This window comes from Neoarius graeffei, chromosome 16 (assembly GCF_027579695.1).
Source record: "Neoarius graeffei isolate fNeoGra1 chromosome 16, fNeoGra1.pri, whole genome shotgun sequence".
Lineage (NCBI taxonomy): Eukaryota > Metazoa > Chordata > Actinopteri > Siluriformes > Ariidae > Neoarius > Neoarius graeffei.
The window spans coordinates 25,824,043-25,846,425 of record NC_083584.1 but is presented as its reverse complement, the minus strand read 5'-3'; the positions used below and the strand labels follow the sequence as shown (position 1 = coordinate 25,846,425).

At 38.6% G+C, this 22,383-nt stretch overlaps 1 protein-coding gene across 1 annotated transcript in view; it reads right to left on the bottom strand.

The window, feature by feature from the left end:
- Positions 1-21,584, bottom strand: part of pkhd1l1.1 (PKHD1 like 1, tandem duplicate 1) — a 103,775-nt gene extending 82,191 nt beyond the window's left edge. The window contains exons 1-23 of the mRNA XM_060942686.1: positions 21,542-21,584; positions 19,435-19,642; positions 19,240-19,317; positions 18,489-18,633; positions 16,707-16,815; positions 16,540-16,597; positions 16,346-16,439; positions 15,336-15,389; positions 15,182-15,255; positions 15,051-15,093; positions 14,877-14,947; positions 12,168-12,278; positions 11,989-12,078; positions 7,892-8,157; positions 7,503-7,594; positions 4,831-4,990; positions 4,530-4,665; positions 4,210-4,353; positions 2,996-3,150; positions 1,306-1,416; positions 922-1,080; positions 546-670; positions 189-346 (exon numbers count right to left, since the gene is read on the bottom strand). Coding sequence (XP_060798669.1) covers positions 189-346; positions 546-670; positions 922-1,080; positions 1,306-1,416; positions 2,996-3,150; positions 4,210-4,353; positions 4,530-4,665; positions 4,831-4,990; positions 7,503-7,594; positions 7,892-8,157; positions 11,989-12,078; positions 12,168-12,278; positions 14,877-14,947; positions 15,051-15,093; positions 15,182-15,255; positions 15,336-15,389; positions 16,346-16,439; positions 16,540-16,597; positions 16,707-16,815; positions 18,489-18,633; positions 19,240-19,317; positions 19,435-19,495 — 2,494 coding nt within the window. The 5' untranslated portion in view covers positions 19,496-19,642; positions 21,542-21,584. The remainder of the gene's footprint in view (positions 1-188; positions 347-545; positions 671-921; positions 1,081-1,305; positions 1,417-2,995; positions 3,151-4,209; positions 4,354-4,529; positions 4,666-4,830; positions 4,991-7,502; positions 7,595-7,891; positions 8,158-11,988; positions 12,079-12,167; positions 12,279-14,876; positions 14,948-15,050; positions 15,094-15,181; positions 15,256-15,335; positions 15,390-16,345; positions 16,440-16,539; positions 16,598-16,706; positions 16,816-18,488; positions 18,634-19,239; positions 19,318-19,434; positions 19,643-21,541) is intronic.
- Positions 21,585-22,383: the final 799 nt, after the last annotated feature.

Sequence of the window (22,383 nt, the reverse complement as noted above, 5' to 3'; positions counted from 1 at the left end):
TTTTAAAATGCCACATGAAAAATTTGTAGTGTCGAAAAGCCACATGTGTAAACGGTGATCAGTGTGAATTATATCATGTGACTCTTCTTCCACAGGTTTTCGGTTGGTTTTCAGTTTTTACATTTTTAGTTTTAGCTCTTTTGGACTATTTTTCTGAAATTAGAAAAAGACAAGGAACTTTCACGAACCTTTTGGGTCGCTCACAGTGGCCGTTTTCCCAAGCTGAACTGTGTCTATGTAGTAATCTCCTGTGCCTTTGTACATACATACTTGAAGAAGTTGGTAGTTACTACCCGGGTAGCTTCTCTGCAGACCAGATAAAAGGTCTACGCACATATATTTCCATCTAAAAAAAAATCATGTTGCAATAGTACAGACTCCAGTGCCTCAAAGAACACGATAAAATCAATCAAAAATTGGAAAAGGAACCATTTAATTACATTAGGGATTTTTGTAATGCATCAGAATTATCTGAAAGGTTTTTTTTTTTTGTTTGTTTGTTTTTGTTTTTCTGCTTTTTTACTTGTACTGCAGTTAGAACTTACACATCCCCTGGTTCAAACAATGCGGAGATTACAGTGGTCTGTTGGGAAACAGCTCCTAAACTATTCTTGTACGTAAACACCAATTCCAATCCATTCTTTGGGTGTCCTTTGTATGCAAAGCAGAGCTTTAAAAAAAGAAAAGGAAAATTACATAAAAGTGTAATTACAAATTCAAATATCCTTCCAATTATTCCTTAGAATCTACAAACTCTAAATTCTATACATTTCTCACATCGAGAGTTAAGACTAACACATACTGAACATAATGCTGGTTTTATTTTAGAGATCTACTGACCAATGAGAGCACAGATCAACTTTGAACCTGACTGTTTTAACTGTTTACGCCTATCAATTACGTAGTAGTACAGCTGCTTACTGTGCCATACTGCTGAAGGGACACAGGCCCATATGTTGCTCCGGACACAGTCACATCATCTGATTTAAACAGAAGGGTTGGGTTCATCAGACACCAACATCCACAGAAAGCCTCGGTGTCAGAGACCCTCGTCCCTCTCAAGCTCACATCGCCTGTAAACTGAAATGGTGGGAAATGCCTTTAAACCACCTCAAACCGAGCAGCACTTCTGAGACCTGTATGACTGATTATGCTGCTAAACAACACCACCGTAATGTCCACTGTAAAAGACAGAATCCTACCATACCGGGTTTTCTTTCAATTGATCTTCTCTGTAACTGATGCTAAAACCTACAGAGATGCAAGGATTGGGGTTTTATTCGCTCGATATTTTTGTGTACTTACCCCAGTAATGTTAGTCTCATAGTCTCTGAAATATTTAACAGCAGAATTTTCCACATTTAACAGCTCCTTGGGGCAATCAGCAGATACCATGGCCTTCAGTGCAGTGGTCACCTATAGGCAGAAAAATTATAGATATGTATTTACATTAGGAATTATTATAAAATCATTATATTATGAAAGGTCCCCAGACCTTACACATTTTACAGCATAAAAAATAATAATGTGTGACCTTATAAGCTTTTATCTGGCATTTTGACCAAGAATAATTAACTTTAAAGTGTAACTGGGGGCTGAATATCAGTACGTGTGTAAGACGTGGTTGTGTTCTTACACAGAATTATAAGTTTTAATGTATTTTTATATTGTTGAATAGTTTACAATTAAATGTTTACTTTTTAGAAAAGAATTTCAGATTTAAGTGACATATGTTATGTTTTAGATGCGCCTTGGGGCGGCACAGTGGTGCCGTGTTTAACACTGTCGCCTCGCAGCAAGAAGGTTCTGGGTTTGAGCCCAGTGGCCGACGAGGGCCTTTCTGTGTGGAGTTTGCATGTTCTCCCCGTGTCTGCATGGGTTTCCTCTGGGTGCTCCGGTTTCCTCCACAGTCCAAAGACATGCAGATTAGGTTAATTGGCTACTCTAAATTGTCCATGACCAAAAGCAGTGCAACAGAGGAGTGGCTAGCCAGTTGGACTTACTTAGCCAAGAAACCCTAGGAAAGGGACCTAACCCAGAACACACTGGGTGGGCAAAGAAGAAGATGTGTCTTAGAAAATATATCCATCCATCCATTATCTGTAGCCGCTTATCCTGTTCTACAGGGTTACAGGCAAGCTGGAGACTATCCCAACTGACTATGGGTGAGAGGTGGGGTACACCCTGGACAAGTCACCAGGTCATCGCAGGGCTGATATTAGAAAAAAAAAAAAAAATATATATATATATATATATATATATATATATATATATATATATATATATATATATATGAAAAAATAAAACTTTAAAAGCAATATTTTATCATAATGTGGCTCAAAAGATCTTTCTCTGCTGAGTTTAATACCATTCATTATCTAGAATGCTTTTCCATTACAAGTCATGTGTGAACCGCATCCAGTCCCAGCCAGTCACACTCACATTCACAACTATGGGCAATTTAGAGTAGTTGGTTGACCTAGTCTGCATATCTCTGAATTGTGGGAGGAAACCCACGCAGGAATGAGGAGAACATACAAACTCTGCACAGGAAGGCCCCAGCCGACTGTTGGACTCAAACCCAGAACCTCCTTGCTTTGAAGTGATAATACTAATCACTGCACCACCATGCCACCCTATTATCATTTATTAATAGTAAAAGTATTTGATCTTACAGTATAATAAGGTTGTATCTGCATTTGCCCATTATTAACATTTACTTACTAATTGTCTCCGAATTTCAATAATGTAAATGTAAAGTAACTTGAAAATATAGAACTTGTTGAACTATAAATGTAAATTTCAGATATTTGCTAGCTGGTTTGATGTCCCATATCTCAGAAAAGCTTTTCACCCAGACAGAAGCTAACACTAAGATCACAAACAGAGATGCAGTTATAGTATGTTGATGTTTTTGGATTCTAATGCCAGAGAACTGCTTCGTCAAGAAGTAAATTTCTGTCTCTCTATTAGCAGCACAAGAAAGACAAGAGACCTCAGTCACAGATGCATTGTAAGGTAGAGGGCTGGATGGGATTCCTCCCCACACCAGTGTGAAATTTTTCAAATCTGCTTTTCCTTTCGTCTTCTCTGTAATGGTGATGTTCACGTTTGCTCCATTTGTCCAGTACTGAAGATCCTGAAAGTCACCTGACAGGGAGACATGATGTCATGGCTTTGCAGAAATTATAGTGGCTTACAGAAAGGTATATTTTGCTTCAAAATGTGTTAAAAGATAATCATCACCCATTAAACTTTTTATTTTGGTTTTATATGCTTATGGTATAAGCAGGTATAAGCAGAATAACAAACGATGCAAAAACTGCAAAGCACACAATCCATGAGAGTTTTCTGGGTCAGAAAACCAAAAAGAAACAGTTGTACCTCGGATTGTTACAAAGCACTGACACTGGAGATTCCATCCATGATTGTTAAATAAATGTAAAATTAATTATTATAATTAACCTTAGATTATGTGTCATGTCCATGATACAATTAATTACTTGTTACTATCCTTATCCTTAATTTCCTTCAGGATGAATAAAGTATCTATCTATCTATCTATCTATCTATCTATCTATCTATCTATCTATCTATCTATCTATCTATCTATCTATCTATCTATCTATCTATCTATCGAAATGATAACGTATTAGAAGAGTCCATAAATGTACACTTGGGACCTGCTGTAAGATTAGAAATTTAATCTTACAAACAATCAATCAAACAAACAAACAAACAAACACCTTCTGACCAATCAGAGTTGAGAATACAGTATTGTGGTATAACATTTTTAACACATTGTGTGTCATATTCTGTTAAATACTGTAATACTGTAAGCCATTGCCCAGTCACTTTCTGGATATTGACATAACTATTTTTGATTTTTCTTCACAGTGTTGTGTTAAAACAGTGCTCTAGTATGGAACAACTGAATGATTTTGAAATTTATACACATTACATTATACTGTAGGCATTTAGCAGACGCTCTTATCCAGAGCAACCTGGGGAGCAGTTGGGGGTTAGGTGCCTTACTCAAGGGCACTTCAGCCATTCCTGCTGGTCCAGGGAATCAAACCAATAACCTTCTGGCCCCGAAGCTGCTTCTCTAACCATTAGGCCATATACCGTTGACACAAGCTAAAATATAGCTGTTCTGAAGTTTGTCCAAGCATAAACAAAGATGACTCATCCCATGGTAACTCTTACCTCTGTTAGAAATGAAAGTGATGGTGTACTGTGACTGTTCGCCCAGCTGCTGCTTTGTGACACTGACTGTGTCTGGTTTAATGGACCAAAGAGCATTCAGTTCAGCCTGTACCACTTGAGCAGGTGCACTGACCGGAATCAGCCCTGTAATAGAACAGAACCGGATTAGTCGTGCCAGCATAATGATGCAACTTGACACTATTGAACATGCTGAAATAGGAAGCTTGATCTAAAGATAGACAGTTTAGAGACACATTCTGTATGTATTTTATACTATTCACTAATTCCATCGAAGTTTTACCACAAATCTCTGACTAAACCTGTTTTGCTCGCTCCGTAGACAAGACCATAATAGGTGTAGTCACAACTGCCAAGAGAAAAGCAGTTACTGCTTATAGTCACTGTTTGCACCTCCTGGACTGGTGTCACTGTGCTCCAGCCCTTAAAAGCAATCATCTAAATGTACAAACAAACAAAAAAACACTCAAATAAATCAGAAGTAGATCATTCAATTGTTTATTTCCATTTCACTAAGATAACTCATTTACTGCATTAATTAAAATGAGCTGGAAATAAACAATCAGCTTAAAACACCATAACCATACTTATACTATGACCCACCTGAATCTCATCCAGCACGTCGTAGCTGGCGTTTATAACTTGTATCTCATTAACAGCATCGACAGTCTGCTGAGCAGTAAAAGTGCTTTTCTCTTTGTAAAATCCCACATCAACTGAGGCAATATGTCCATAATCTTGACACAAGACCTCAATGTAGTACCTGCATGAATATGTTTGAATAAATCAGTTTGAATAAAGCAGAAAAATATATTTGAGGATACGTACAAAGTAGAAACAAGCATCAAGTATATACACAGAAAAGAAAAAAAAACAGAACTGAAAGGTTCTGATGATGAGCAATGGTGAGTTTTTTTGGTTTATAAAGGATTAATTGGAGCCCTCTTTGAAACACTGGGAAACACTGAAAAGTAGGGTTCTACGTAAACGCTTAAAGGAGTTTTTCAGAGGAAAAAGCTGAAGAACACTAGGTTCTACAGCTAAGTGTACCATTTCAGTATCACTGCTGCCCTCAGAACAGTCAACCACCCAAACATCTGCTTTTATTCTACAACCCCGATTCCAAAAAAGTTAGGACAAAGTACAAATTGTAAATAAAAATGGAATGCAATAATTTACAAATCTCAAAAACTGATATTGTATTCACAATAGAACATAGACAACATATCAAATGTCGAAAGTGAGACATTTTGAAATTTCATGCCAAATATTGGCTCATTTGAAATTTCATGACAGCAACACATCTCAAAAAAGTTGGGACAGGGGCAATAAGAGGCTGGAAAAGTTAAAGGTACAAAAAAGGAACAGCTGGAGGACCAAATTGCAACTCATTAGGTCAATTGGCAATAGGTCATTAACATGACTGGGTACAAAAAGAGCATCTTGGAGTGGCAGCGGCTCTCAGAAGTAAAGATGGGAAGAGGATCACCAATCCCCCTAATTCTGTGCCGACAAATAGTGGAGCAATATCAGAAAGGAGTTCGACAGTGTAAAATTGCAAAGAGTTTGAGCATATCATCATCTCCAGTGCATAATATCATCAAAAGATTCAGAGAATCTGGAAGAATCTCTGTGCGTAAGGGTCAAGGGCGGAAAACCATACTGGGTGCCCGTGATCTTCGGGCCCTTAGACGGCACTGCATCACATACAGGCATGCTTCTGTATTGGAAATCACAAAATGGGCTCAGGAATATTTCCAGAGAACATTATCTGTGAACACAATTCACCGTGCCATCCGCCGTTGCCAGCTAAAACTCTATAGTTCAAAGAAGAAGCCGTATCTAAACATGATCCAGAAGCGCAGACATCTTCTCTGGGCCAAGGCTCATTTAAAATGGACTGTGGCAAAGTGGAAAACTGTTCTGTGGTCAGATGAATCAAAATTTGAAGTTCTTTATGGAAATCAGGGACGCCGTGTCATTCGGACTAAAGAGGAGAAGGACGACCCAAGTTGTTATCAGCGCTCAGTTCAGAAGCCTGCATCTCTGATGGTATGGGGTTGCATTAGTGCGTGTGGCATGGGCAGCTTACACATCTGGAAAGACACCATCAATGCTGAAAGGTATATCCAGGTTCTAGAGCAACATATGCTCCCATCCAGATGACGTCTCTTTCAAGGAAGACCTTGCATTTTCCAACATGACAATGCCAAACCACATACTGCATCAATTACAGCATCATGGCTGCGTAGAAGAAGGGTCCGGGTACTGAACTGGCCAGCCTGCAGTCCAGATCTTTCACCCATAGAAAACATTTGGCGCATCATGAAACGGAAGATATGACAAAAAAGACCTAAGACAGTTGAGCAACTAGAATCCTACATTAGACAAGAATGGGTTAACATTCCTATCCCTAAACTTGAGCAACTTGTCTCCTCAGTCCCCAGACGTTTACAGACTGTTGTAAAGAGAAAAGGGGATGTCTCACAGTGACATATGGCCTTGTCCCAACTTTTTTGAGATGTGTTGTTGTCATGAAATTTAAAATCACCTAATTTTTCTCTTTAAATGATACATTTTCTCAGTTTAAACATTTGATATGTCATCTATGTTCTATTCTGAATAAAATCTGGAATTTTGAAACTTCCACATCATTGCATTCCGTTTTTATTTACAATTTGTACTTTGTCCCAACTTTTTTGGAATCGGGGTTGTATTCATTTACTGGATATGAGCAATCGTGCACTCTGATTGGCTACTCTACTACTAGGATATCAGCTCATATATCATGAGCAGAGAAAAACATAATGGCGGAGCGTGTTGCTGAACCAACCGATTCATTACATTATTTTTAAGTCATTTATGGTCTCATTTCTTTACATGTGCCTCAGATTTTTGCACAGTACTGTATGTATTCACTCATTTATTTCAGTAACCCACCCAGGGAACACTGGGTATGAGATGAGAATGCACCGCCACTGCGTCGAAACATGCACACACAGCTAATTCACCAATTTCCTTTTTTTTTTTTAGAGGTGGGAGAAAACCAGAGAACCAGACACTACAGAAGCTCCACACAGACAGTAACACACATATACTGCATATGTTATACAGTCAGAAACTGGGTTTCCATAGTCACATATACTCCAAAAAGCAGCAAGGTTACAAGCTTTTAATTAAAACAGACGATTCCTCACGTTATACATTAAAATCATTCCATCTACATACACACAGTACAGAGGAATGGTGAGAAGAATACACCGACTCTCACTTACGGCTTTCCGCTCTCCAGCCTCATGACTTCAGACTTCTGTGTTGGACTGTGGTAGAAACTATTGGTCCACCTTGTATTATATGCAATCATGACCTTGTGAAAGAAACAGGACAGCTTAATTGTAAAACTGTATTATGAATCAAACTCGTTGTATAAAGAGACATTCTTATTTTATATACACTGACATGTATATTATGTCTATGAATGATTTTTTCAAAAAACATTGCAACTTTACATGAATTCATGATATGAATTCTGATATGGCTTGCTATCAATTAAACAGAAATGCAAGCAACTTACAATTGGAACAGAACAAGCAGATCCAGTATTGTCATTATTATTACAAAGGATGTAATAAAAGAAGTGCTTTCTAAAGTGTTTGTGTAATACCTTATCTTCTGGCTGGCCTGTTTTACTGAAATACAGCTGAACTAGGTCATCTGCTTTAACTAGAAAATAGTAGTTGTCAGTCTCCATGGGAACAAAAAAGCCGCTGAGTCGAGCCACAAAATATTTCAATTCTAAGGGCCACACATAGGACAAGGAGTCCACCCACTGGACTGAGTACTCCGGCTGATTGGAGGTATAGCTTAGAACCTCCTCTAAACGCTGTGGTCTGCTGTTATTCCATATCTCCATTTTCAACCCCCTGCCACCTGCAAATACACAAATTTTGTGAATAATGTCAGAAACAATGTCAGAAATACTGTAAAATTGGCAGAGATATATGAATAAAAGTTGGAATGTTTACTATTTGCATTCAGTTTAGTCACTGCCCATTCTTACCCTATAGCTTGTTCTCCCTATAACCACATGATAACACAATCACATCCATAAGTATAGCAGGTGTATAGTAGTTGCTAGTTACATAATTAGAATTTATAAGTTATAGTCCACTTGCATGTGACGTCACAGCCGATCCAGATTGTAAACAGACGCCATCTTGTCGGTCAAATGCCATATTTCCGCCATCGCAATTTACCGACACTGACTTTCATTGTTTTTCGCCTAAATCTGCAAATATTACCATGCCACAATGCCGGAGAGTTGTATGGCATATAAATGCCACAACAGGAGAGGTCAGAAATCGGGAAGAAAGTTTCATAGGCTGCCACGGGACCCTGACAGGCGTGCAAAATGGATTGCTGCTATCAGCCGGGCCGATCCAAACAACAACAACAAGGCATGGGTACCGACTGGAAAGAACGATCACTGGTGCCTGTGCAGTGACCATTTCATCTCAGGTTCGCCATGTGTTTATTCCAGTATATCCATGTGGTATCAGTACTAGTACTCAATACTTAAGTGACTTATCCGTCCAATGAGGATTGTTATTTTCTTGTTTACAAGATGCCACATCTGAGGGCGGCTGACAAATCCTGAATTTCTGTAAAGATAACTGTCCAGAGATTTATAAGCACGCAGTGCTTCACCACTGAACAGCGAGGGAAAGTTAATGGGGTAATTATACACATCGGGGTATCCCACCTCTGGCAGTTCAATATCCACTGACACGGTCGTGAAAACTACGTCCAGTAATCGATAAGGGTCACTAATCTGTAGGTCGTTTATTTTAGACATACATCTAGTTATCTGTTCATTAGAAAAATGAGCCGTGTAGTCCGTCAGTTGAAATTGATCCATTTTGTACACGAGTGCAACAATATTCAGCTGTGTTGTTGACCGACAAGATGGTGGCTGTTTACATTCCAGCCGGGATTCGGTCACGTGACTGCAAGAGGTCTATAGTACTTGTACATTCATAATATTTAAAACACAATGTTTATATAATAAACATTATGTACACAATATCGTTCTATTATTTAACTATTATTCCACAAAATCGACTCATACGTGAGCTGATAGCCAACGAGGCGTGTGACATCTTGTTGGCTATAAGCCATGTACGACCAGATTGAGTGGAATAATTGTTTTAATCTATCCACATTCACTGCATTTTGAGGAACAGAGCATTTTTTGTAATTTTTATATTTTTGCAAATTCAATAAATAAAAACTTTATACAAAATGTCCAACAAAATCGTTTCTGCTTAGGCAGACTTCTTAAAAACCTATCGATGGCTGCAGGAATTGACTTTAGTGTTGTTTTTTTGTAGAAAGTGCCGTCTCGCTGTCATGCTGAGGTATAGAATATCTTTAGACATTTATTTAATTATTCCTTGGACATTTCAGTTATGTAATTTTCAAACTTCTTTGAGCTTTTGAACCAGTCTAAAAAAAAAACCAACAAATTTTAATGCTTAAAGATGAAGGATGTAAGCAAACCAGTGAAGTGACAGGAGCAATTTGTGAAAAATGTGATAATAATAATAATAATAATAATAATAATAATAATAATGGGCGGCACGGTGGTGTAGTGGTTAGCGCTGTCGCCTCACAGCAAGAAGGTCTGGGTTCGAGCCCCATGGCCGGCGAGGGCCTTTCTGTGTGGAGTTTGCATGTTCTCCCCGTGTCCGCGTGGGTTTCCTCCGGGTGCTCCGGTTTCCCCCACAGTCCAAAGACATGCAGGTTAAGTTAACTGGTGACTCTAAATTGACCGTAGGTGTGAATGTGAGTGTGAATGGTTGTCTGTGTCTATGTGTCAGCCCTGTGATGACCTGGCGATTTGTCCAGGGTGTACCCCGCCTTTCGCCCGTAGTCAGCTGGGATAGGCTCCAGCTTGCCTGCGACCCTGTAGAACAGGATAAAGCGGCTAGAGATAATGAGATGAGATAATAATAATAATAATTCTTGAAAATAAAAAAGATACGTTCTTACCATCAAATATATTTATACCATATTTTGTTGTTTTTTTTTGTATTTTGGGGGGTTTTGTTTTCGAGTAGTTTTTAATTTCATCCTCCATTGGTTCAGCAACACACACTGCTATTTTGTTTTTCTCTACTCACAGTAGAGATAAAGCAGTAGCATCATTCTCTGGGGCTGTTTTGCTGCCAGTGGAACTGGTGCATTGTATTGTGGATGGAATAATGAAGAAAGAGGACTACCTCAGAATAATTCAACAAAACCTCAAACCATCAGAAAGTTGGACACAATTGGGTGTTTCAGCAAAACAATGACCCCAAATACACATCAAAGCTGGTTGTGGAGGATAAAGCAGACTAATATTAAGCAAAAAAAAAAAAAGTCCTGACTTCAACCCTATTGAAAATATGTGAACTGTGCTTAAAAGTTGGGTCCATGCCAGGAAACACACAAATCTAATTCAACCCTATCAATTCTGCCAAGAAGAGCGGTCAAATATCCAGCCAGAATTCTGGCAGAAGGTTCTTGAAGGCTAAAAACATCTGGTCAAGGGGACATTTGCTGAGTGACATTTAACCATATATTAGGTGTGGTGTGCGCATATTTTTGACCCTGTACATATAATTTTGTTTCTGTGTCAATAAATTGAAACTTGTGCACAAAGTTCTTTTTTTCAATTTAAATTCTATGTTGTACAATCACTCTGCCACAGACAAAGAACATGTCCATGACGAAACAGTATTCATGTCTGTGTATGTAAAATTCTGACCGCAACTGTATATTAAGGAATATAAATATAATCACTTAGGTTTGGGAACCTATTTCATTCAAAGTATCATCTGCCAATATAATGGAAATATAATCATAATCATAATGAAATTCATTATTTATAATTAAGTATAATTAATTGTTATACATACAGGACGCTTTTTCAATGGAATAAAAACGTGTTCTATTCCCTTCTAGCGGGTTCCATTCATTTGGTTTGATAGCATGCAATATTGTTAGCATATCGCTTATCCTATGTGTATTACGTCACTCTACCCAATGGAGAATGAGCGTTGAATATGGTTTACGATATTGCATGGTTGTCAAGACAACATGACGTCACACATCGGAGACGTAAAACTTCTGTGCTAGCGAGCAACTGTGACAATTTGTAAACAAACATGGCTGCCAGGTTTGCTCCGTTAAGTATGGAAGATTTTGAGAGAATTTTGAAAGAGAAAGACACGTTGAACACCCTAAAAGAATGTGTATGTATAATAATAAAAGTTATAATATTGGCTGGATTTTTTCATAGTATATCAGAAACAAGGAAGGCCAAAGAGAAGATACATGGATGTGGTGAGAGAGAATATGAAAGTGGCAGGTGTGGTCGAGAAGGATGCGGAAGACAGGGAGCAATGGGGACGAAAGATCCGCTGTGGCGACCCCTAATTGGGAGCAGCCAAAAGAAGAAGAAGAAGATATCAGATATGTTTCATTCAGCTAGCATGATATTGAACTCATCTTCGATTCATTCAGTATCATGCTAGCTGAAAGGAATATATCTGATATACCACAAAAAAGCCAGCCAATATTATATGAGAGACACAACATGAGATAACAATGCTGTCACAGAGACATTGTAAAAATCTTTTTAATAAAATACTGCACTTTGTATTGCCTATACAAAGGCTGTACCATGAATGCAACTACAACAATTAAGTAAAATGTCACCTGGAAACAGTGTCATGTTGCTCCATTCATCTGCCGGAGTTGCGCAAATGATTGTCTTATCTGTTACATTCTGTACAGTGCACTCTTGACCTTGAGAAAAACAAATTGTAAAAAATCTCATGCATGTACATTCATCTCAAATGAACAAAGAAATTAAAAAAAAAAAATCCAATTAATACCTCCCACTAAAACCATTGCCGGACAATCTGTCTCATCAAAGTGGTTCCCCTGAATTGTGAGCAAGGTGCCACCAAGCATACTCCCCTGAGAAGGGTACACTCCAGTAACCTCTGCAAGAAACAGTCCAGGTTATCGAGAGTCAAATTAAGGAGTGCAACCTCCTACATCATACATGATTTAAAGTTTCGAGACTTTTAAAAATTTTATTTGGACAGATGCATTGAACATGTACTAGTAATTGTATGACATGAATGGTGTTCATTCAGCACTCACTGGATTTTCTACAGTGGTAATTGAAAGTTTGGGAACCCTTTAGAATTTTCTATATTTCTGCATAAATATGACCTAAAACATCATCAGATTTTCACACAAGTCCTAAAAGTAAGAGAAGGTGGGTTGTGCAGCAAGAATAAAGTTAATGTTTTGGAATGGCCAAGTCAAAGTCCTGACCTTAATCCAATCGAAATGTTGTGGAAAGACATGAAGCGAGCAGTTCATGTGAGGAAACCCACCAACATCCCAGAGTTGAAGCTGTTCTGTATGGAGGAATGGGCTAAAATTCCTCCAAGCCGGTGTGCAGGACTGATCAACAGTTACCGGAAATGTTTAGTTGCAGTTATTGCTGCACAAGGGGGTCACACCAGATACTGAAAGCAAAGGTTCACATACTTTTGCCACTCACAGATATGTAATATTGGATCATTTTCCCCAATAGATAAATGACCAAGTATAATATTTTTGTCTCATTTGTTTAACTGGGTTCTCTTTATCTACTTTTAGGACTTGTGTGAAAATCTAATGATGTTTTAGGTCATATTTATGCAGAAATATAGAAAATTATAAGGGGTTCACAAACTTTCAAGCACCACTGTATTTGCGATCTATTTGCAGGGGATTTAAGATAAGATAAGTTAAGCTTTATTCATCCCTCAGTGGGGAAATTTACATGTTCCAACAGCTCACAGATAGAAAGAGTAAGGAATAGACAGTAAAAAAAAAAACCTTTAAAGATTCATTTAATTTGGCCTGTTTTGAAAGCAACAAAATGTACTTTAATTCATATATACAGTATCTATTTGATTTTATGGGCGACATGCACAGTGGTGTAGTGGTTAGCGATGTCACCTCACAGCAAGAAGGTCCTGGGTTTGAGCCCAGCAGCCAACGAGGGCCTTTCTGTGTGGAGTTTGCATGTTCTCCCCATATCTGCATGGGTTTCCTCCGGGTGCTCCGGTTTCCCCCACAGTCCAAAGGCATGCAGTTAGGTTAATTGGTGGCTCTAAATTGACCGTAGGTGTGAATGTGTGTGTGTGAATGGTTGAGAGGAGAAAACCTCTATAAAAATACTGTAGAAGGCAACGGGAAACTACTACTGTAATGTTCACTAGAAACTTTGATGGCTGAAGCCGTCAAAGTGGCCACATTGCTGTAGTGATATGCCTGGATGGATGGATTTGATTTTATACTACACTTGCTCTGTGAGCTTATCTCATTGAATATTAGTGTGGCTTGTAATAGGAAGGGTGTTGTTATTGATTGATTGGACTAAATGTGTCCTGCTGTCTAATTATGGAGTCTTTGTCTTCCATCACACTAAATGGTCACGTGGCGACGCTCATGTGTTTCTCATCTCATCATCTCTAGCTGCTTTATCCTGTTCTACAGGATCGTAGGCAAGCTGGAGCCTATCCCAGCTGACTACGGGCGAAAGGCGGGGTACACCCTGGACAAGTCGCCAGGTCATCACAGGGCTGACACATAGACACAGACAACCATTCACACTCACATTCACACCTACGGTCAATTTAGAGTCACCAGTTAACCTAACCTGCATGTCTTTGGACTGCGGGGGAAACCCACGTGGACAACATGCAAACTCCGCACAGAAAGGCCCTCGTTGGCCACAGGGCTCGAACCCGGACCTTCTTGCTGTGAGGTGGCAGCGCTAACCACTACACCACCATGCCGCCCGCTCATGTGTTTGAATTTAGAAATATACAGTTGTTTGTGAGATTTTTTCATGCACTAATGATGGTGCAACCACATTTTATCCATGTCTATGTCATATAAAATTCATGTTTGTGGAAAAACTTGGCCAATTCAGATTTTATTCAATTTGGGAGTCTGAGTTGGAATTACATACCAACCTTGCTTCAGTGGAAAATAAGAAACATTCACTCAATCAATCTACTTAGTATTATATGACATTAAGCAGACACTCTTCTCCAGAGCAATGTACAATATACCCAGAGCAGCCTGGGGTTAGGTGCTTTTCTCAAGAGCACTTCAATCATTCCTGCTGGTCTAGGGAATCAAACCAGCAACCTTTTGGTCCCAAAGCTGCTTCTCTAACCATTAGGCCATGGCTTCCCCGTAGTACTATTTGAATTTATACAGTAACAGAAGTGTCACTTATAATTCCACTGTATAGTATCAACCAGAAGAGTGTGGGTTCCTCTCAAAATTTCTTCCTCGTGTCATCTCCTTGCCACTGTCTACTGTTGCTTGTTCGTTAATGATCTGAATTTGCATCTACAGTTGCTTTGGGACAATGTCCATTGTTAAACTATTATACAAATAAAATGGCATTGAATCAAATTGAATTGAACTGAAAGTACTGGCTAAACTGAACAAGCTGTGCTTATTTTTTTCTTGTTCATTCAGTACACTGACTCGTTCCCCTTTTACCTTCACTTCCACTCATTTACCTGCATATGTTTGAAACATTGCAAGCTTATTCAGTGCTGACACATAGTAGACCTTGAAGTCTGGCAAGCTCCTGAAACACAGAATATATTTTGATTTGTCATTTTTGATACACAATAGACGTTTCAGTCTTTCAGCATTGCAGAGATGCAGTAAGCTGTAAGTATTTCACTGACCTTCCGTAATCACTGTCAAGAATGTAGCTGAGGTTGTGATGTCCTAGTAGGGGCAAAAACCATATTGGATCATGTTGCAATGGAAATAACTAAGTGAACACTAATACAAAATGAGCAACATGCTCCCTTACCCACATACGTTCCAGTCACTTTACAGCTCATGTATCCCCAGGTGCTTGTGTTAGAAAGCAAAGTCAAGCCATACCTAAGGAAGAAAGGCAACTGTGTGATAAATACTGAAATAATATTATAATTTGATTTTCAACTCCAATGATGTGTACTCACAGTGTGTCTGAGTTAGGTATCAAAAGATCACATGGCATTCCACCCATATATGCTCTGCATTCCAGAAAACATAAAAATACAAAATCAAACATAATATTTTACATACCACAACCTCAGAAGCATATATAAATATGTATATAATGTATATAAAAAACTGCATTATTAAAACCTGGAAGGAAACTTGACTGACTATGATCAGAGATCAATTAAGTGCTTGGTGAAATTGAATCGTAAAAAAATCTACAATTGAACTGATGGCTATGTTTAATAGTGAAAGTAAGAGCATTTTCACATGCACAATGTGACAAGAGCTCATAGGATTGGGATTAAACAGCTGTGTGTCCATAAGAAAACTATGTGTTCGGCTAATCGGGGGAAAAAAAGGCCTCAGTTTGCTTGGAAGTATAAAGATCGGACTTTGGAGCAACAGAAAGAAGGTCATGTGATCTGATGAGTCCAGATGTACCCTGCTCCAGAGCGATGGGCATTTCAGAGTAAGAAGGGAAGGACATGAAGCGGTGTCCCTACAGTATCATGCATATTGGCCACTGTACAAGCCTCTGGAGACAGTGTGATGATCTGGGGTTGCTTCAATTGGTCAGGTTGAGGCTCAGTAATGTTATATGGTAATAAAATGAAGTCAGCTGATGACCTGAATGTACTTGACCAGGTTACCACATCAGTGGGGTTTTTCTTTCCTGATGGCACGGGCATGTTCCAGGACAACAATGCCAGCATTCATCAGGTTAAATTGTAAAAGAGTGGTTCAGGGAGCATGTGGAATCATTTTCACACATGAATTGGCCACCACAGAGTCCATTGAAAGTCTTTTGGATGTGGTGTAGAAAACTTTACAGAGTGATTCGATTCTCCAATTGTCAATACAAGACCTCAACAAAAAACTAATGCAACTCGGCCAAAATAAATGTTGTGACACTGCATAAGGTTGTCGAAACAATATCACAGCAAATGATAAATCACGACTGACAAATCATGGAATATTTATTTACCTTAGAAATCTTACATCAAGCCCATTGGAGCTTGTTGCTGTGTTGCTGCCATATACATCAGTAAAAATTCTCCCACGGAGAGTAACTACAGTGCCTGGATTATTTGACAAAGAAAAACAAATCATTTTCACCAAATTATTTTCCCCCATTCATATGATTACAAATAAGGTATGTAGCGTAGATGAAAACTGCACCTGGAAGACCAGTTAGAGGGGTGATATACTGGATGGAAGGTGTCCTGTACGAACGAGTCTGAAGTGCACAACAACACAACAATGCACAATAGGATATGAGTACTACAAGTTATAAAATAAAACAATAAGCCACAGCTAATGCTGAGAATGAAATAAATGAAACTTACATAGAATATACATTGATAATTCCATGGATTTCCTCTGCACATTTCACTAGTGGGAATGGGAACACCATCCACTTTGACAATGAGCATGTAATTATCTTGTGGCATTGGTCTGGAAAAAAAGACAAGTAGCTTTTTCAGAAATTCAACAAATGCTTCCGGAGACTTTAAAAATGGATGTAACTCAATGTTTATAACCTATACATACTTAGTAAAACACAGACGAAGTTTCACCAAGTGGAACAAATCAACACAACAGCAATAGTCTTTGTGAATCTATAGTCTGGGCTAGAAAAAAATTAGCCTCACCCTTTATACTAGTTTGTGTGTATAACTGTTCATATAAATTAATTGTTATATATCCATCCATCCATTATCCGTAACTACTAATCCTGTGCAGGGTTGCGGGCAAGCTGGAGCCTATCCCAGCTGACTATGGTTGAGAGGTGGGGTACACCCTGGACAAGTCACCACATCATCGCAGGGCATTGTTTTATACAGTATATATATATATATATATATATATATAGTTTATATATGTAACAATTATTCTACGAAATTGAGTCATAGATGAGCTGATAGCCAATGAGGCAAATCCACATTCACTGGATTTTGAGAAACAGAGCATTTTTATCTCATCTCATTATCTCTAGCCGCTTTATCCTGTTCTACAGGGTCGCAGGCAAGCTGGAGCCTATCCCAGCTGACTACGGGCGAAAGGTGGGGTACACCCTGGACAAGTCGCCAGGTCATCACAGGGCTGACACATAGACACAGACAACCATTCACACTCACATTCACACCTACGGTCAATTTAGAGTCACCAGTTAACCTAACCTGCATGTCTTTGGACTGTGGGGGAAACCGGAGGACCCGGAGGAAACCCACGCGGACACGGGGAGAACATGCAAACTCCGCACAGAAAGGCCCTTGCTGGCCACGGGGCTCGAACCTGGACCTTCTTGCTGTGAGGTGACAGCACTAACTACACCACACCATCTACAACTACACCATCATGCCGCCCCTGAGCATTTTTATTTTTAGTAAATTTGGTAAATAAAAACTTTACACAAAACGTCCGACAAAATCATTTCCACTTAGGCGGACTTCTTAAAAACCTATGGATGGCTGCATGAATTGACTTTAGTGTTATTTTTTTGTAGGAAGTGCCGTCTCGCTGTCGTGCCGAAGTATAGAATAGCCTTAGTCATTTATTTAATTCTTCCTTGGACATTTCAGTTCTGTCATTTTCAAACTTCTTTGAGCTTTTAAACCAGTCTAAAAAAATTCAACAAATTTTAATGCTTAAAGATGAAGGCTGTAAACAAACTGGCGAAATGACAGGAACAACTTGTGAAAAATGCGATAATGATAATTCTTGAAAAATAAAAACAAATATGTTCTTACCATCAAATACTTTCATTCCATATTTTGTTGCTTTTTTGTATATTTTTGGGGTTTTGTTTTCGAGTACAGTTTTTATTTCATCCTCTGCTGGTTTAGCAAAACGATCTGCCATTTTGTTTTTCTCTACTCACAGTATATAAGCTGATAGCCTAGTAGCAGAGTAGCCAATCAGATTGCACGATTGCTCATATCCAGTGAGTGTGGATAGAATAAATGTATCTATGTATATATATAAACAGTTTTATCTTGTATAATTATCCACTTTAAGACAAACAGTAAATAAGATGATTTATGATTTGGATTCTCTATGTATTATGGGTGATGGGCTTGGACCTTGTAGTATCAGTTATTAGAGATTGTTAGTAGTATTGTTCGTACCTCGTGTAGCATGTGATTTTGGTGGAAAGGGTGGCGTCTTTCTCTACATCGCAGGGAAATGATGTGGTCCTGGACACCAAAGTCACAGTGTTGCCAATGTCTGGGTTGCTGGCATCAAAACTGAACTGACTCTTCTGCGCAAAACCTGAGAAAAATGCATCAACATTTTGTAAAATATCAATAATGATTTTTATCATGGGCGGCACGGTGGTGTAGTGGTTAGCGCTGTCGCCTCACAGCAAGAAGGTCCTGGGTTCGAGCCCCGGGGCCGGCGAGGACCTTTCTGTGTGGAGTTTGCATGTTCTCCCCATGTCCGCGTGGGTTTCCTCCGGGTGCTCCGGTTTCCCCCACAGTCCAAAGACATGCAGGTTAAGTTAACTGGTGACTCTAAATTGACCGTGAGTGTGAATGGTTGTCTGTGTCTATGTGTCAGCCCTGTGATGACCTGGCGACTTGTCCAGGGTGTACCCTGCCTTTCGCCCGTAGTCAGCTGGGATAGGCTCCAGCTTGCCTGCGACCCTGTAGAAGGATAAAGCGGCTAGAGATAATGAGATGAGATTTTTATCATTTGTAAAAATCATTTCAGTTCAGTATATCCCCTTCGGAAATAATGTGTAGAATTGTACATGTGACGTTCCATAGTGTTTTCTCTTATGTCCGAAGGGGTTATGTACAGCAGGTGTCAGCTAGCCGAAGTAACCCAATAGCCTTTTAAAGCAAGTGCAACATTGCTGTTTGTACTTATGCCTACCTTGTCCTTCAATCGTCAGCCGTGTTGCTCCATTTATGCTACCCAGTTTAGGGCTGACTCTCTGGACAAGTTGGGCTCCTAGAGAATGGTTTGAAAATTGTTAATTTCTTGGCTGATTATAACTTGGCAAATGTAAGCATACTGTAGGTTTGCTATCAGCACTGAAGATTAAAGTGGGATGCTTTTATATCTTGCCTGAAAAGTTGAGCTGGAGAATCCAGATCAGAATGCACAAATGCACTCCTGTCTTTTGCATGTTGACTAATCCAGGCGTACGCTTCCAGTGTCTTGGTCACATATGGAAGGACGACTGACTTGAAACAGGATGTTGCTCTGTGTATTTGTGAGATAATATATTTGGATTTCGATAACACCAACCCCGTACTGTTGCACACCTTAAGACCTGTTTGTAGGAAGAATGAGACAAAATAACACCTGAAATGCTTCATCACTTGGTGTCTTCAGTCCCTAAACATCTTTTAAGTCTTGTGAGAAGAAATGGCGACATTATAAACTAATAATTACTTGATTGTCACAAACTTTTTTTTTAATGTGCTGCAAGAATCAAAATTTAAAGAAGGGTTTATTAAAAAAAAAAAAAGCCACACACACAACAATAAAACCCATGAGGTGAAGCATCAAATAATGTGCTACTGTACTGTTTTGAGTGTAATACAGGTCAAAGATTATTTACACATTATTAATTTCAGTTTTAATTTCATTTTTAACACACCGTTCAAACTTTTTCTGATTTTGGGGTTGTATGTAGTATTAGTCTTTATTCATAACAACATCTTTTGCTACATTACTATGCATCTGTTACGTAAAAATCACAAATTATTACCTCTGGTAATTCTCAATAAATAGTTGATAAAAACCTTGTGATACAAACTATTCAGCATGAATTATTAAACTAAATTCACATCTTATTAACACTCCAGCCAAGTATTAGTGACTTATTCAGTGTTTATTATGTTAAGGCCATGAACAGCACTCCCCAAAGAGGATAGTATTAATTCATTCACTATTAATTAATATTTTGTGCCACCATGGAATGTTCTTTATATTATATGGACACATATACGCAAAAATATATGCAAGTTAATCAAAAGAATTTTAATTTTGAGCCAGTTTGCTATTTTGACAACACACGTCCAGTCAGCAGGAAAACACTGGGAGTGACATCACTGGAGTGAAATATCAGAAAATATGTCACTCAGATCTGCAATGCATTTTGTATGAAAAATGCAAATTTTTCAAAACAAGAAGATAAACTTCATATCTTCAAGCCAATGTGTGGTTTTATTTTTATTATATAGACACATTCACAAACAAAAAGTACCCACATTTATAAAATAAATAAATAAATAAATAATCATTGACTTCCTTACAAGTGAGGATATTGAAAAACAAGTTACTCAATGTCCCGGATGTAGTTTGTATGAAAAATACGAGTGGCGTATTTCCCAGTAAAACACTTGTGTCCATATAATATAATAATATATTTTATTATATAAGGGTGGCACAAGCAAGAAGGTCCTGGGTTCAAGCCCAGCAGCCGGCGAGGGCCTTTCTGTGTGGAGTTTGCATGTTCTCCCCGTGTCCGCGTGGGTTTCCTCCGGGTGCTCCGGTTTCCCCCACAGTCCAAAGACATGCAGGTTAGGTTAACTGGTGACTCTAAATTGACCGTAGGTGTGAATGTGAGTGTGAACGGTTGTCTGTGTCTATGTGTTAGCCCTACGATGACCTGGCGACTTGTCCAGGGTGTACCCCGCCTTTTGCCCATAGTCAGCTGGGATAGGCTCCAGCTTGCCTTGTATTTCAGACTGATATTTCCAAATTACATAATAAAATCCATCCATCCATTATCTGTAGCCACTTATCCTGTCCTACAGGGTCGTAAGACAGGATAAGTGGCTACAGATAACGGATGGATGGATTTTATTATATAATTTTGACATATCAGTATGAAATATAATTTTCATTTGAACTACATCCAGGACATTGAGTAACATATTTTTCAATATCTTCACTCATGAGGAAATTGATAAATTATTTTGATAAATTTGAGTACATTTTGTTTGTGAATGTGTCTATATAATAAAAAGAAAACCACATGTTGGCTTGAAGATATGAAGTTTATCTTCTCGTGTTGAAAAACTCATATTTCTACTACTCCTACCAATAATAATAATAATAATAATAATAATAATAGAATTATTATTATTGTTGTTGTTGTTGTTAACAACAACAACAACATTATTATTATTATTATTATTATTACATTTTTGATGGCACATACCTTTAAAAGCTGCACTCTCAAGCACACGATCCTGTCATGGCCACCAACAGATGAGTTTGGACCTTGCTTCGTCCTTTTATAGTCCCAAAGCCTCAAAAAAAAAAATGCAAAGCAGATCTCTAGCACCATTGTGCGTGATTGTTTGTGGATATTTTACAATGTCAAGTACACCTGAGTCATGTTTGGTCTGGACGTTGTCAAGCATCTTATCTAGAGCATCTGTTTTTGTGAAAAACCTGTTGGACCACTTGATGAAAGGGAGCTGAGTTCAAAGACATCATCAGTCTGGGAAAACATCAGCTGTCTCTGTGACTGAATTCGAGAAATTTAGAATATGGTATTTCGAGACAAAAATGGCAAAAAACCAAAACAACAACATAAAAAAAATCCTGTGGATTTGATCAAAACTGAGTTCTGCCAAATAGATTCAAGATTCAAAGATTCAAAGATGTTTTTATTGTCAATTCACTATATATCCAGGACATACAGGAGAATCGAAATGCTGGTTCTTTCTCACCTTACTTAGAAGAGCAGCTTATGAGGTGTATAGTGCAAATGAGCAACCGCAGCAGATACAACAGTAATGTAAATGATTGTAGTGTGATGTGCAAACGGCTGGTGTGTTTTTTTTCCTATACTTTCTTTCTGTCTGTACTATGAAAGCTAAGTCGAACCGGAGTCATATTCCTCGTGTGTGTAACATACCTGGCAATAAAGTGCTTCTGATTCTGATTCTGATGAGATAGAGTTTCTTGTGTGAATGAATGTGTTACAGACCAGGGGAAGGGGGTAGGGGGTAGGTAGTGGACAGAGTTCAGCATCCTGAAGTAGAGACTAATAAA